At 45.4% G+C, this 16,460-nt stretch overlaps 1 protein-coding gene across 3 annotated transcripts in view; it reads left to right on the plus strand.

The window, feature by feature from the left end:
* Positions 1–15,964, plus strand: part of Dcp1a (decapping mRNA 1A) — a 47,055-nt gene extending 31,091 nt beyond the window's left edge. Inside the window, exons 6-10 of one of the 3 annotated variants that reach the window (XM_021204131.1) lie at positions 2,526–2,639; positions 7,608–8,363; positions 10,385–10,450; positions 11,588–11,806; positions 12,089–15,964. In XM_021204131.1, coding sequence (XP_021059790.1) covers positions 2,526–2,639; positions 7,608–8,363; positions 10,385–10,450; positions 11,588–11,806; positions 12,089–12,169 — 1,236 coding nt within the window. In that variant the 3' untranslated portion in view covers positions 12,170–15,964. The remainder of the gene's footprint in view (positions 1–2,525; positions 2,640–7,607; positions 8,364–10,384; positions 10,451–11,587; positions 11,807–12,088) is intronic. The other 2 variants (XM_029541353.1, XM_021204132.2) reach the window with 2 other exon arrangements.
* The last annotated feature ends 496 nt before the right edge of the window (positions 15,965–16,460 follow it).

Below are 16,460 nucleotides of genomic sequence, written 5' to 3' on the forward strand. Positions count from 1 at the left end.
TCCAGGTCCTCTAGCCTCATCTAAAGAATGACATATTGGGACTTCTCCTCGCTTAGGGAAACTCCCAGTTTTTGATATTTCTGAGCATTGTATCTTCTGCTTTAAGAGCTTCTTAGGAACAGTGTTGCATTTCTCTCATTTTCAGTGCCAGTCATTTCCTGTAGTGGGGTCCATAGTGATTAATGATGACCCTGTTCAAAGAGCTTTAGTTACATAATGAGTTCACCAACCTGAAGGGATCCTGTCCTTCAAAACAAAACAAAATTTGATGTCCTAAAATAATATAAGAATTATCATTTAAATGGAAAAACATAGTACTCTGTCCACTCGTTTAATATTCGAGTCCCTATTCCTATGTTGAGCATGTTTCTGGACAGTACAATATTAAGAAAATTACTTTTGAGGGAGGTTGTGGGATGAGGAGGCTTGTGGAGGGGTAACCAGGCAGTGGGATATCATTTGAGGTGTAAACGAATGGAACGATAAATTAAAAAAAAAAATGTTTTAAAGAAAATTTTTAAAAAAGAAAATTACTTTTATTTTTCTTGTGGAAATTGTTCTTTCTCTGCGTTGAAGATTGGAGAAGTTTCTTATTTTGTTCTTGTTCGTTTTTGTTGTTTCGATAAACTTACAAAATCTGCAGCAAATATTTCACGTGTAACTTAGGTTCCCAGAGTGCCATAATTGCATGTCTATCCAGTGGTCATGTAAGGATTCATGTGTATGTTACAGTGATTGTTTATTTTGCAGTATTGGGAATGCTTGACAAGCTCTGCCAGATACCCAATCAAGGTTTCTTTTTTTTTTTTTAATAAAACTATTTTTATTTGCAGTATCACTTTTAGCAAGTTCGAATTTAAATGGCTTTGAAATGATTGGATGTCCGTATGTATAAACACACAAAATGAACCTTAAGCAAACTGTGGCATCTTATGAAAATTTAGCTCAAACTTGCTCATAAATCTAAATGTAAACATTTACTGAAAAGATGGTTCAGCAATAAAGTGCTTGTTGTATAAGCATAAGTCTGAGCTTGACTCACAGAACCCATGTTTTTTGGGTTCAGGGCAGTGCTGGGGAGGTGGAGACTCTGGGACTTGGTGAACCACCAGTATAGCAGAATCCATGAGCCCCAGGTTCAGTATGACAGCCTGCCTCAAAGAGTGATTGAGGGTATTCTACGTCAGTCACTGGCTTCCCCAACTTCTGCATGCACACACAAACACCTACAACTGAGTCAGATGTGGTTGTCACACCTGTAATCATAGGACTTGGGAGACTGAGGCAAGATCGGAAATTCAAAGTCAGCCTGGAATACATAGCAAGAGTGTCTCATAAAAAAACCTTTTAGAAGAAAAATACATTTATCACTGTATCCTGATTTATCTTTGCTAGGTTTCTCCTCTTTTGTCTCTACAAAAGTTATTGAAGCTATGTTCATAATCAAACACTGAACTTAGGGGCTGAGGAGATGACTCAGTTTGTAAAAGAGCTTGCTGTGCAAGCATGAGGACCAGAGGTTGATACCTGTCACCCATTTAAGAGCATTGCTGTGTCAGCCTGGACCGCCAGCTCGAAGGAATGGAGAGTGGGGCACAGAAGGACTAAGGATTCGCTGGCTAGCCTGTTTAGCTAAAACAGTGAGCCTGGGTTCATTGTGAGACCCTGTCTCAAGGGAGTTACCTAGCTTCCCTCCACACAAGTGCTCACCCTTACATACACATATAATTACTGCACATGGACAAATAGGTTTTTAAGAATGAAAATGCGCTGTGTGCTAGCGAGACGGCTCAGTGGGTAAGAGCCTGCTGCTTTTCCAGAGGGCAGTATTCGGTTCCCAGTACCCACGATGACAACATCTCTAGCTCCAGGAGATCCAATACACCATTCTGACCTCCTCTGCAGCCAGGCACACACATGATACACATACATACATACAGGCAAAACACTCATACACATAAAAATCTTTAAAAATGGAAACAATACAAATGTTCTATGCTCCACAATTAACAAGGAATGGGCTGTTGATACTATAGCTTGCATGAATCTTCGAATGGTTATATTCCATTCCACTTTAGCATTTTTGAGAGACAAAACTAACAACTGGTTTCTTGGAATGCTCAGAGGTCATGACCTTAGTGAGCTCACCGGAGTATGTGTGCAGTGTGGCAGTGCTCTGCACCCGGCTGTTGAGGTGGGCACAGTACAGGTAGACCTGCCTCTCCCAACAGTTAAAGACATCCTGTGTAACGTAAGTCATGGGAAAATCTGGTAGAATAATGGTATCTTCCCTTGAAATGAGTGACTAAAGGGATAATGGTTGGAGCTACCATACATAGAAATAGATTCTCTACTTTATAGAAATGTTATTATAGAAGTTAAAATGAAATTGATAGAAACAGTTTTAGGAGAATTTTTATGTATTTTTTTAATTAAAGTATTTTCGATAGCTTCAAATGTGAACCAGTCTTTAGATAGCAGTCCTTTTTCAGATGATAGACTTTTTCTTTTAATTCTTTTCCAAGAATCAGATGGGCGGCTCAAATATCTCCAGTCCTGGGCTACAGCCAAGCACTCAGCTCTCTAACCTGGGAAGCCCCGAGACCCTAGAAGAGACGCCCTCGGGGTCACAGGATAAGGTTCGTACAGTTAAAGCCTTAGCTTTGTCAAAAGAGCAGAACAGCACCATCTCATAAGGATTTGAACCACTGCAAGCTTGTCTGTCAGACCGTATGTGTGACATCGTAATGACATATACCCAGCTCATTTCCCAGGCCATGAAACTCTGATGTGGACTCTGCAGCAGCCTCCTCTCTGGTCCCCTAGTTTTTGTTCTCGATACAGCCTTCCCTGTGCTCAGCCAGGCCAGCAGAATGACCCTGGGAAACATAATGTTCACCCCCTGCTTTGACAGCCCTCCTGTGGTGTCCTGTCTCATTCACAGGAATGTCCACAGGACATACCCTGCTTCTGGCCCGCCCCTCCCCTGAGCCATCAACTCCTAACATCTGCCTGGCTCACTTAGCCCGACCAGGGCTGTGACCCGGTGGTTTCCCTTGGCTCTCTTTTTCCTTGTGACTGTGTCCGTTTTCTTCTGCTCTCTCATGGCTTCTTAGTTAGGGCCTGCCTTCCATCCTCTGCTTGCCTTACTTTCTTACTGACTTTCATTAGCTCATGTGGTTTGGTTTGGTTTTATCCACAGTTCCATGCTAAAGGGGCCTGCAGTTCCGTTTGCCTGAGGCTTTTTTGTTTTTTTGTTTTTGTTTTTTGAGACAGGCCTCACTATGTAGTCCTTGCTGTCCTGAAACCAACTTGTATAGGCCAGACTGGTCCTACTCCTCCATGCTGGGATGAAAAGGATGCACCACCACACCCTCCCAAGACAAGCAGTTTTCTCTGTGTGTTCAAGGCTGTGTCTTGGGTTTTTTGGTGTTTTGTTTTGTTTGAGACAGGGTTTCTCTGCATAGTCCTGGCTGCCCCAGAACTCACTTTGTATCAATGCTGTGTCTTTAGCACATAGACATATAAATATTTATTGAATTATCATTCTCTTTATAACTGGTGGTCTGATAAAACAACAGATACATTAAACTTCTGTTGACTATATGTAGAGTGGTAAGTAGTTCAGAAGGAGCCAGTGTGGTAGTGCACACCTATAATCCCAGCATCTTGGAGACTGGGACAGGACAGTCATCTACTGTCCCTTTTGAGACCAATCTGCTGTATTATATAACTTTTTCCAGGCTGCCTTGGATAACAAAAGCAGACAGATTCTATCCCATAATAATAATATACATATAAACATAATACAGAAATATTCTGTGTACAGGATGTTGACAAGAGCCACACACCATCATGCTCATAGTTCTCAGTTGTAGTTGTACTGTGTGTGTGTGGGTGTGTGTGTGTGTGTGTGCGCGCACCCCATCTGTAGTTCTGTCCTGTGGATGGTACATGCCTATAATCCCAGCCCTTGGGAGGTAAAGAGAGAAAGATCAGAAGTTCAAGGTTGACCCTAGGTTATACAGAGAGTTTGAGGCCAGCCTGGGTTATTCTATGAGACACTGTCTCATAACAAATGAAAAACAAGGGTGGAGAGGTAAGGGAGACTTACTGGTATACATGAGAAAGACTCAAAAGACTACATACTGTGATTCTGTTTGTTTAACTTTCACATTCTTGATTTGAGCTGGGCATGGTGGTGCACAACTTTAAGAACTCAGAGGCAGATCTCTGCGAGCTGGGGTCACCTGGTCTACACATCGAGTTCCAGGACAGCCAGCACTTGAGAGACCTTGTCTCTAAAAGCCAAAATACAGCTGGGCGTGGTGGCGCACACCTTTAATCCCAGCACTTGGGAGGCAGAGGCAGGTGGATTTCTTAGTTTGAGGCCAGCCTGGTCTACAGAGTGAGTTCCAGGACTGCCAGGGATACACAGAGAAACCTGTCTCGAAAAACTTAAAAAAAAAAAAAAAAAAAGCCAAAAAGGAAAAAGAGAGAAATGAAAAAGATGGTGGTAGGCGAAGAGGGCGTGCCAGGGAAGTCACTGTGCTTATAGAGGGCAGCACAAAGGCAGCAAGTCTGTAGGGGTTGGGAACATTTTAGATTGTAGGTTTTTAGATTAGGAACGCTCAACCTGTGTAGTTTAGTCTAACCATTTGAAACATTTCCCTATTAAAGTATATCTGGGTTTTATGCAGTTTTTTGACTGTTATGAATTAAGTATCTGTGAGTATCTAAGTTTGTCTTTATTAGCACGGAATATACATGTTAGCAAGCTTGTTATATTACAATCGTGTATAATGTATACCAGTAAGTCTCCCTTACCTCTCCCTTGTTTTTCATTTGTTATGAGACAGTGTCTCATAGAATAACCCAGGCTGGCCTCAAACTCTCTGTATAACCGAGGGTCAACCTTGAACTTCTGATCATCTTCTCCCCACCTCCCAAGGGCTGGGATTACAGACATGTACCAACATGCCCAGCTCGACAAGTTTGTTTGCTTTAGCGGAATGTGGGAAATGTGCACGTGTGCATGCAGGTACTCACACGTGTGCCTGTAGCAGGCAGGACTCCTCAAGTGCCGTTCCTTACACTCTGTCTACCATTTTCTTTTATGTCATTTCATTTTTAAGCGGAGTTTCTCACTAGCCTGCAGCATGCATGGCTGGCTAGTCTGGCCAGTAAGTCCCTGTTATCAGTCTATCCTTACCAACCCAGTGCTGGAATTACAAGTATGCAAATGAGTAGGGAAGCCACTTGTTTGAAGACTATGTAGGCTATGTTTCAAGACTGTCTCAAAAACACAAAATAAAATTGCATCTTTTTTCAGCTAAAGCCAAGGAATTATAAAGCATTGGGATTTGGATATTGTGAGAAGGCTGTGTAATTGTCTAAAACAATTGCAAATCCCTAATCTGCCATTACACAGAGAGAGTTACTCTATTTAGTGATGCTGCCATCTAGTGCTGAGTAGCAGATCATGCTGCCAGGCCTCAGTATTAAAGTCCATTTCCTAGGGGCCACGGAGATGGTGCATCAGTACTGTGCTTGTGGAGCAAGCATAAGGGTGGGGTTTGGATCCCTAGCAGCACATAAGGAGCTGGGCTTGCTGGCATTGGTGTTGTAATCCAGCACTGGGAAGGCAGATCGCCAGTCAGTGAGGCTGAGTAGATGCGTTCTGATTTATTGAGAGACCCTGTCTCTTCACGGTGAAGAGTGATTGAGGAATACATCTAGTATTGACACCTGGCCTCCACGTACATGCACATGCACATACATACACACATGTGTACATCCACATGAATTTGGGGTTTTGTTTGTTTTGTTTTTAAAGATTTATTTATTTATTATATGTAAGTATACTGTAGCTGTCTTCAGACACTCCAGACGAGGGCGTCAGATCTTGTTACAGATGGTTATGAGCCACCATGTGGTTGCTGGGATTTGACCTCCGGACCTTCGGAAGAGCAGTTGGGTGTCTTACCCACTGAGCCATCTCACCAGCCCCCACATGAATTTGTATGTATACCACAAATACAACTCATGCAAAAATATAGTTCACTTTCATAATTCACCTATTAAGTTTTCTTGGTGCTCTTTCCCCTGTGTGTTTTCTTCTGGTTTTTATTTAATTTAATTGTTCCTACTCTCTAACATAGAAGTATGGCTTCTTACCTGGAATTTCTGCAGAATAGCCATAACACTTTGGTTTTCAAAATACATCTATCTAAATAAATGTTGACATGTATGTGTAATAGGATGTTCCTTACGACTCACATCAATTGCACTGATGCTTGTACTGTTTTCTAGTACTTTCCTTTGGTTGTCTTTGTCTAAGTTGGACTGGATTGGATGAGGTCTCGAGGATAGTCTCATCTAGTAAGAAGCTCAGTAGGGAGCTGAAGGTGACTCTGGACTTCTTACCCTGGGTCCCATCTCCTAAGTCTAGTATGACAGCCTGCTCTACTCACAGCTTAGTGGGGCTTGAGATTTCATTTTGTTTTGTTTTTATTTTCGGGGGGGGGGAAGAGGGAGGTAGGGATATTGGTTGGTTGGTTGTCTAGTTTGGAAACACACTTTGTTGCCTGGGATTACCTTAAATTCAGACTAATCCTCCTGCCTCAGCCTCCCCATCCTGGGATTATAGGGATGAACTACCACATGCATGTTTTAGTTCATTTTTTGTCACAGAATCTTTAACCGTCTTGTTTCAGCTTAATGAATAGGTTGTTTGTTTTTTTAACTATTGGGCATTCAGCAATCAGGAAGTTGATCCAGATTTGTTGAACCAGTCTACATAGTTCCAGGACAGCCCAAGCAGTGTGGAAAGGCCCTGTCTCAAAATACCAAAAACAAACAAACACACATACACCGGGTTCAAAATCTCACTCTAAATATAAGGCCATAGCAAAAAGGGATTAAAAAAAAATACTCTTTATGCATGTGCATATGCTAGGTAAGAGTTCTACCACTAAACCACTCCCCCAACTTCTAAATTCAGTGTAAATGTTTTCCTTTTTCCTCAGGATTCTGTAATTTGAGGGTGTGCAGGAGACATGACTGAGTGGTGAGTGGTTAGAGTTGTCTTGGGTGTTTAGGCTCCAGCCGGGCGTGGTCGCGCATGCCTTTAATCCCAGCACTTGGGAGGCAGAGACAGGCGGATCTCTGAGTTTGAGGACAGCCTCGTCTACAGAGTGAGTTCCAGGACAGCCAAGGCTACACAGAGAAACCCTGTCTCAAAAAACAAACAAAAAGAACAATAAAAGTGAACCACTTAGAGTTTGGTCCTCTCTCGAGCTGGCATCATTTGCCAGTTGTGTTACTAACGTGGACACTTAGTGCGGATCACTTTGTTGTGTATAGCCCCAACCTTAGCCACATTCACCAGGGGAAACAGTAAATGCTGAAACTGTTCTCCGTACAGAATTTTGTCACCATACAGACTTTGGTAGAAGGTGGTCTGAGCCTTGCTGCACCTCAGGTTGCTCCAGGCTGTCTTCATCGCTGTTCTTGCTTCTCTGTTCTTCTTCTTCTGATGGAAAAGAAGTCTGGTTACATTGGTCTGTGCTCCTGTCTTTGATTGGTCACTTGCTTTTGTTTTTCAGTCTGCTCCATCTGGTCATAAACATCTAACAGTAGAAGAGTTATTTGGAACCTCCTTGCCAAAGGAGCAACCAACAGCTATGGGTCTAGAGTCGGAGGACACCGACAAGCTGCTGGGAGATGCACCACAGAAAGAGCCCAGCTCATTTCTCCCATTTCCCTTTGAGCAGTCAGGGGGAGCCCCTCAATCTGAAAACCTGGGTGTCCATTCTGCTCATCACACTGTTCAGCCTGAAGTCAGCGCCCCGGTGCTGATCACTCCCGCCTCCATTGCACAGTCGGGTGACAGACATCCCCCAAGCTACACACTCCCACTGAGCCCTGTCCTTAGCCCCACTCTGCCAGCTGAAGGTCCTACCACACAAGTTCCCCACTTACCTCGGAATAGCACCATGATTCAAGCAGTGAAGACCACACCCAGGCAGAAATCTCCACTCCTGAACCAGCCAGTCCCTGAGCTAAGCCACAGCAGTCTGATTGCTAGCCAGAGCCCCTTTAGAGCCCCGGTGAGCCTGGCAAACCCAGCTGGCACAGCCCTCCCGAGCGTTGATCTGCTCCAGAAACTCAGGTTGACCCCACAGCATGACCAAATACAAGCACAGCCGCTTGGTAAAGGAGCCATGGCACCCAGCTTCTCTTCGGCAGCTGGCCAACTGGCCACCCCGGAGAGCTTCATAGAGCCTTCTTCTAAGACAGCAGCAGCAAGAACAGCAGTCTCAGCCTCCCTGAGCAACATGGTGCTTGCTCCAACCCTCCAGGTAAGACAGGAGCAGGAGGACATAGAGAAACAAGACTGCAGAGGTCTCAGCTTTAAGTGACATGAGGCTGTGTGTGTGTGTGTGTGTGTGTGTGTGTTGTGCAGCAGCCATGCCCAACTAAAGATGTTGTGTGTCTGTCTTGTTGTCTGTCTGTCTGTCTCCATGGTCTATAACTGAATTTGCTCTGTGGGGTGAGGGGGGCCCTGTCTGTCTCTCTGTGGTCTGTAGCTGATGTTGGTGTGTGGACTTGTACGCACGTGTGCATGCGTGCATGGATTTCCAGGTTCTGGAGTAACTCAGTTTGCTGTGTAAACAGACCTGGAGGGTTTGCGTTAGAAGATGACTACATTGTAAGTTAAGGAGTGTGAGTTATGTTTCAGACCTTAGGAAGGCATTGAAAGGTTCTGAACGAAGAGTGACCTGTTGGTAATGTCAGAAACTGGAATCTGGCCACCCGTTCCAGGGCAAGCTGTCAATTACTTTGCCTGAGCAGTAGGGGCCTGGGTTGAGTACTGTGGACAAGTAGATTTTTATTTTTTTTTTTTTTTTAAGATTTATTTATTATATGTAAGTACACTGTANCTGTCTTCAGACACTCCAGAAGAGGGAGTCAGATCTCCTTACAGATGGTTGTGAGCCACCATGTGGTTGCTGGGATTTGAACTCAGGACCTTCAGAAGAGCAGTCGGGTGCTCTTACCCACTGAGCCATCTCACCAGCCCCAAGTATATTTTTAAAGTATCCAGTCAGGGAGGCTTCATGGTCCATTGGTAGAGAGGGTAAAGGAGAGGTTTGCCCTTCAATAGCAAGTTTACCAACGAGAAAATGAGCGGAGTGTAATGATCACAGCTGGAAGGGAGTGGGGTGTGCTGCTCTGTGACTGCTGCCTGCCTGTCAGCATTTGGGTCTGACACACAGAAAGGAAGGCACGTCGTCCCCCATGGGCAGGGCCTATGCTGTGTGTAGGTGTCAGGGCCAGGAGTGTTCTTGCCCCTCTTCCTTTGTGCTGATAGACTGACTGCAGGAAAAAACAAAGGGAAGAGAGTTTGTTTGGGTTTCTGGTTGTGAGGGAAAGGGTTTGCCCCACCTCTCAGTTAATCTGGAAGCTAAGGTAATGGTCTGCACCGCTTTCTCCATGTTCAGCACTAGAAGACAGTGACACTCTTGCATGCTGCTTGGCAGAAACCACTCATTTACATTACATATGTGTAAATACTCATTTATATTACATATGTGTAAATACTCATTTACAGGGCAATAACTAATTTTAGATCTTCTTCTTGCCTGATATAGTGGCACATGCCTTTAGTCTCAGTAGGCAATCTGTGATTTCAAGTCTAGCCTGGTCTACATAGCAAGCTCCAGGCCAGCCAGGGCTATCCCATATCAAAACAAAAAGACCCTGGTCTGCATGGAGTTGTCTTGTGTTTACTGGGCAACATTAATTTTTTCCCAAAGACCAGGAGCGTGCACACCTATAAAACCATAGTGAAGAAAGTGAAGAAGGATCTCAAGTTAGAGGCCAGACTGAACAACCCAGGTCTCAAAACCAAACAAAAGGACCTCCTCTGTGTCTTACAGTATACTTAGGGTGAAGGCTCTTAGTGTCACCAACCAGGTTCAGAGAACCTTTGAAGGGCCATTTGCCTGTCTTAGGCGAGGTCCTGAGTTCAGCTTTCAGCGCTGCAGGAGCAAATTGTTCATCATTTATGTTGTACACACTCGGCCTGTGTGTGTTAGCTGCTTGAGAGGGCTGAGTCGGGAAGAGTGCAAATTCAAGGAAGCCTTAGCCTCTACACAGAGACAAATTCCAGGACTGAGGGTGGTGCTCACAGTAGAGCTGACCCTGAATGAGTCACCTGGTAGGTTCTGTCCACACACGCTCTCGGGGACCTTCACAGGAGCTGCATTACCAACAAGTTCCTCCCGGCTCTGAACCATTCCTTGATATTGCTCTGTCACATGTCACTAACTGAAGCTTGCTCTATCTCTTTATCTGTTTTCCCCATTAAATATTTCAGTCTATGCAACAAAACCAGGATCCTGAAGTATTTTCCCAGCCTAAGGTGTTACCCAGTGCCATCCCGGTAAGGATGTCCCCACCCCAAATTGTGTGTGCCTGTGTGGCGGCCAGAGCTAGCCTTGAGTGTTCCTATTAGTTCTCCACTTTATATATTGAGTCAGGGTCTCCGCTTGAGCCTAGCCAACTTACAGTCTCTCCCTCCTGTACCTGACCACCACACCCATCCAGATGTGCTAACATAGTGCAGATGCCCATCCAGATGTGCTAACATAGTGCACATGGAGCAAGCACTCGCCCCACTATTTTCCCACTCCCAGAGATCACATTGAACACTTTTGGGTTCTGCTTGTATAAGGTGGATTCTTACCACCTCAGTGAAAAGCTATAGCATTCCAGCTCTGCCCTGTCTCAGATGCCCCTTCTGGGACAGAGCTGCTCTGCTTCTCGGCAGAATTCCTTGCTGTGGCTTAAGACCTTATGTTAGCTCTGTAAAGATGTCTTCTTGACTGTATAGAGGGTGTCAGACTGTATACATGGGTGGGCCGTGTGGATCATGTGTAAGTGGGTGGGTGCTGGGGCCTGTATTAACCTGGTCTCTATAAGTAAGAGGTACTCCTTGACCTAGAAAGTGAAGAGTCCCAGGAGACAGGCACTGTCCTGCCACAGTCGCTCACTTCTGATGGCAGAGCCCCTTGGCCTGCTTACTTCACTCCTCCTTCCTCAAGCGCCTGCCCTATTACCCACCACTCCCCTTCACCCACCAACCTTGAAAGACACAGTTCTCCATAGCACTTGCTCACCTGCTTATGAGCCTGTTCCTCTCCTGGATTTTCAGAGGTTAGCCTTCTGTCTGCTTTAGGTTAGCCTGCCCTGTTGTGTGGCCATCAGTAGAAGTAACTAGCCCAGCTTTATACCAAAAAGCAAGCTAAGAAGGCTGGAGGGCTGGAGGGCTGGCTCTGTAGCTGCTGAGCAGCCCTGATGCTCTTGCTCGAGGATCCAACACCCTCTTCTGGCTTCTATGGGTACCACACACACATATGCACACCCACACATGCACACGCACACGCACTACATGGGCATACATGCAACCAAAGCACCCATACACATAAAATAAAATCTTAAGGGAAGGGAACAGGGCAAGCTAAGTGTCTCAGATAACGGAAGTGACTATTATTCTGTGTTATTCTGTGTTCCCCCGCAGATTGCAGGCTCTCCATTGGTTCCTGCAACCACCACAGCAGTATCGTCAGTTCTGCTGTCCCCCAGTGTGTTCCAGCAAACAGTTCCCAGAGCCACAGACCTAGAGAGGAAAGCCAGCTCCCCTTCTCCCCTCACTGTTGGAACACCAGAAAATCAGAGAAAGCCTTCCATTGTTCTCAGCAAGTCTCAGCTCCAGGACACACTGATACACCTAATAAAGGTATGGAGGGCGTCAGCTTTGTTTTTAATTTTCTATCTTAACAAGGCTTAGTATATATTGGTGCAAATTGAGAAACCTCCCTGGCAGCAGCCTTTTTCCCCAGGTATATCCTCCTGGTGGAATAAATGGATATAAACCTGGACTGTCATTGTAACTGTCTCTGGGGACAGGTTACTTGGAGAATTAGTTACACCAATCAGTTCTGTGTTTTCCTAAGGTGTTATCATGGGGGTGAGTTCTGAGGAAGTAACAGGCAGTGTGTTTCCTTGCCGTCTCTTCCAGAATGACTCCAGCTTCCTCAGTACACTTCATGAAGTTTACTTGCAGGTTCTGACCAAGAACAAAGACAACCACAACCTATGACTGCAGTGAAGGCAATGTGAAGGGAGAGGGTCCACCTCAAGACAAGCAGGCTTCCTCATGGAACAGCTAAGCAGAGCATGGAGCTTGAGGAGCCTGAGAGAGCCTTGTCCGTAAGGATGTTTCCTAGAGACGTTCTCAGTGATGACGGAGGTTTCACTGTGCAGCATCACCAGCAAACCTTTGTTTGACAAAACAACAAGAGACCATTGTGTTGAGTGACGTGGGTGTTTTCATCAGCTACAAGCCAGTGTGTGGAATGAGGAGCCTGACTGTCGGCTTGCTTTCCAGGCCTCGGGAGGAGCCACCAGCCTTGCAGCAGAGCTCTGTGGAGCCCACGCCATCCCTCCTCTACCCCTAGAAGCTCTGAACTTAATGTCAGCTCAGAGTAGCTTCAGGGTTTAAGGATCAGAATTTAAGTTGACTCTTTGGAAGGTATTTGTTCAAGTGAAGTATATTTTCTATGAGCACCCCGCTTGGGCCTTAAGACTTCTGGGCTGTCTTTGTGTTCCGGTAAGTGTTCCTGGTCCTGCCCTGTGCGAACTCCAGTGAAGTGAACCCTGCGGATAGGCCGGCTGGCTCTGGTGGAGGAGGCTTCACACCCTTGAAGCAGAGGCCGGGCCCCACAGATCCTGATCCTACCAGAAGGCTCCGTTTTAGTGAACTCTAGGCAGTTAAGTGTCAAGTTTGTGTGTGAAGCGCAGCCTTATTTTCCTTTTCTGTCTAAACACAGTTCAAGTTATTGTTGATTGTTTTCCTTAACACTTTGGCAAAAGGACCAGTGGACCAATCTGACAAAGCCATTCTGGTTCCATTCCTCCAATGTGCTGAGCAGTTTAAAGCTATGCAGAAAGGGAGCTGTGCTCACACTGCCTGCCTGCCTGCCTTCCTTAGTTGTAGACTCTGGAGTCAGAAAGCAAGTGTGAGACCTAGCACCTCACAGTATATCCTAGGCTGCGAGCTCTCCCGGCCGCAGTCAGAACTGTAAAGATGCTTTGTGATGCTGCTATTGATCTGCCATGGTTTCTATTTATGCTTTTATGGCATGTAATGGTGTTTGGTAACATTTTAATGTAGAATTTGATTATTTCAGCAATAGTAATTTTGAGATATTCTTTGAATGAAAAGTGTCTTCGTTTCTATGATACAGGTCATTTTCTAGTATTTAACCAATTAATGCACTGCTTACTTTTCTGAGCACTATTTAATGATGGGTAAGAACCCAGTTGGCTCAACCAGCTAGCGTAAGGATTCGCTGTGAATAATGCTGACAGATGCAGCGGTCCTGCCGGGACAGTTGCTTAAGCTTTAATGGGAACTCAATCAAAGGCTCATCGATTCATTCTTTCTAGCTGAAGTTTTAGAAAATTACTTATTAATTACTTCTTTTACTTTGGTCTTAGTTTTTTAGCCTAAAGAACACTTTGATTGGCTTGTGCTGATCCCACCATGCTTCCTGGACAATGTTTCTGCTTCTAAGTTGAGTGTCTTCTCTTGTCTACCTAGTTATGTGTGAAGTGTGCAGAATTCAGGGAAGCTTAGACTTTTTCATACCAAGTTAGGGATAGTTTCATGATAGTGTGTAAATATAGCAACCAAAAATTAATTGTTCACATGTCATCTAAGCAAGGTAAAGTCGTAGCGAGGTGATGAATGTTGCTGACAGTAGGAGGTGGTGGTCAGGGAGCCACAGGGCCGTTCTCATAAAGCAAACGTGCCTGTAGGCTTGATCACCCCCAAGTGTGGGCTCCGTGGACATCAGTAAACAGATGATTCAAAGCATCCTCTTCCATAGGTATGAATTTCACTGATGCTTTTGAGTGTGTGTAGTGTTGTGTGAGGGTGAAGAGTGGGTACCCTAAAGAGTATCTGCAGTCAGACTTGACACTTTCACCCTTTAATCCTAGGAATGACTATGGTAAGCAGAAGGAGAACCTCCAAGAAGGAAGGCTTCCTCAGTGTAGATATAAACTTCTGGGTGCTGAAGGGATGGAGACTGGAAGCAGGTAAACCTGTTTCAGCTCCGAGATTTATATGCTCCAAGCATTTACTTAAAATTCAGAAGCCAGAAGTTCCAGATCATGACTTCTAGGAAGCTAGGCCAGAATGAGTCCCCAGAAAGCCGGGCCAAGCCTGACTATAGGTGTGGTTGGATGAGTCTGGCCTGAGAGTCAGCGCTGTTGCCTTATTCCTCATTCAGGCATATTGTCCAGACCCGCTGCTAGCTAGCCTAGCTTGCTTGTGTTTACAGTGTCTTCTGGAACCTTAGTGTGACCGAAAGAGACATTGGAGATGCTTCTTGCTAAGTTGGCAGAATCCAGAAGACCTCATCAGGCCATTCGGTCCATCTGTGTACACACCCCACCCCCTCACCCTGGTGGTCAAAGGGTCTGGGAAGAGCAGCCCAGAGTTTGGGGCCAGAGCAGCGTGTCTGGGGTGTCACCAGTGAGTGACACTGCTCTTTTTGCTGTAGTTAACGTTATGTCTTTGAATGGGTGAACACCCCAGCTTATCCCCCTAGTCCCTCTCAGACTGCCTTGTTCCCCGTTGTTACCTCTCCGGGCCCTGCTTGATCTACTTGACTTTGAGTGCTAAATCTCAAGTGGCCATCAATATCAGGAAAGGCGTCCCCTGCAGGCTCCATCCGGCCTGTCCACAGATAGCCCTGGACAGTGATGTTCATTCCAAACCCAAGTCAAGGCCTTAGCCCAGGCTTGGCTTAGATACCTAGGACCAGAGTTTGCATGTGCAAACATGGGTTGTATCTGTGGCCTGGATCTTCTTGTGGGAATTAATTATAAATGCCATTGAATCCACTAGTGAATAATCTTTGTAAACCATGCAGCTTTATTGCTCTCTTCCCCCAAAGAATGTCGTTTGAAATCTTCTCACTTCAGTAGTAGAGGCCGTAACTGCCATTGTAACACTGATAATGCAACATGAAACTCAAGGTGCCTACCTGCTCATACAGCGAGTCGGCCATCACACTGCAACTCGGAGAGAAGAGAAGGAAGGCACGGGCACAGGAGGACCCTGTGAGTCAGGCACTGAGGGGTCACGCCCGAGTTCTGTGTCCTCGTGGCACACCTACTGAGGACCATGTGTTTCTTCCTGCCTGCCTTTGTTGTTGTTCAGTTGTGTCCAGAGTGTGTACCTCTGGCACCAGCATTGCCTGGCCTGTTCAAGAGTCCAGAATGCTCGCTCGGGTCTGAGCAGAGCGCCTTACAGTGGGCTCTGAAGGCTGCTCACGGGGAGAATTTCCATGAGGACCAGGGCCTCCAGGAGCCTGTGAGGTTTAGGTTTGGGGTTGTTTTGTTGTTTTTTGTTTTTTTATTTCAAGTTTCAGCAGGAGAGATGTGCAATGTTTCACTCGGATTCCGATTTGACATCCATCACTCTTTCAAACGCTGCAATGCAATACAGATCACTTTGAAATGGGAAAAAATGCAAAGTTGTGTTTCCCTTTTATCTGTGAATCTTTAAGACACGTGTTGTTGGTGTACGTGCGGAGTGGTCTTCTCTACTGCTTCGGCTGTGTGGCTCCCATGACTTCATTGCACCGGGCTCTCAGCCCTTCCAGGGAGGGGAGAAGCCCTGCGCCACCTCGAGCGAAGCTTTTGTTCCGTGAGCGCAGTACCACCTCATTAACCTTTTTAGTGGTGTGGATTTTATACCATCTGTGTATGTTTGCAAATATTAAGTTATTACATGTTTCAAAATGAGCATTTTTCATCCTAAATTTTATATGTTTGCAAATATATTTTTTTAATAAAATTTCAAAACCAAGTTTTAGCACCTACTAAAAATTCTAATTGTGTTTTTTATTTAATCTATAGAAATGGGAACTCTCAAGTAAGTTGTACCTCGCCAGAGCCCTGGACTGCTCAGGTGGAGTTAGGGCAGGGAACAAAACCAGCCAACATCAAGACAACCTAAATACCTGTTTCTAGCTTACGTTTCTCCAGAAAACAGCTGTTTTCTGAATCCAGAGAGACAAGTACATGTGTGTATATGGGGCTGGGCTCCGTGGTTAAATGCTTGGTGCACGAGCGTAAGGACCTAAGTGCAGACCCTCAGCCCCCGCCTTTTGTTCTGTTATGTTTGTCACCAGGTGTGAAGGCATGCCTCTGTACGCCTGTGCTGGGAAGCCACTGGGTAGCCGGTTTAGACTACACAGCTCCAGGTCCAGAGAGAGAACCTGGCCCAAACAAATAAAGTGAAAAAGTAATTTAGGAAGACTTCCAGTGTCAACCACTGGCTTCCACACATGGCCTAAAGGCATAAATACGCAGGC

Source organism: Mus pahari, chromosome 8 (assembly GCF_900095145.1).
Source record: "Mus pahari chromosome 8, PAHARI_EIJ_v1.1, whole genome shotgun sequence".
In the NCBI taxonomy this organism is placed as follows: domain Eukaryota; kingdom Metazoa; phylum Chordata; class Mammalia; order Rodentia; family Muridae; genus Mus; species Mus pahari.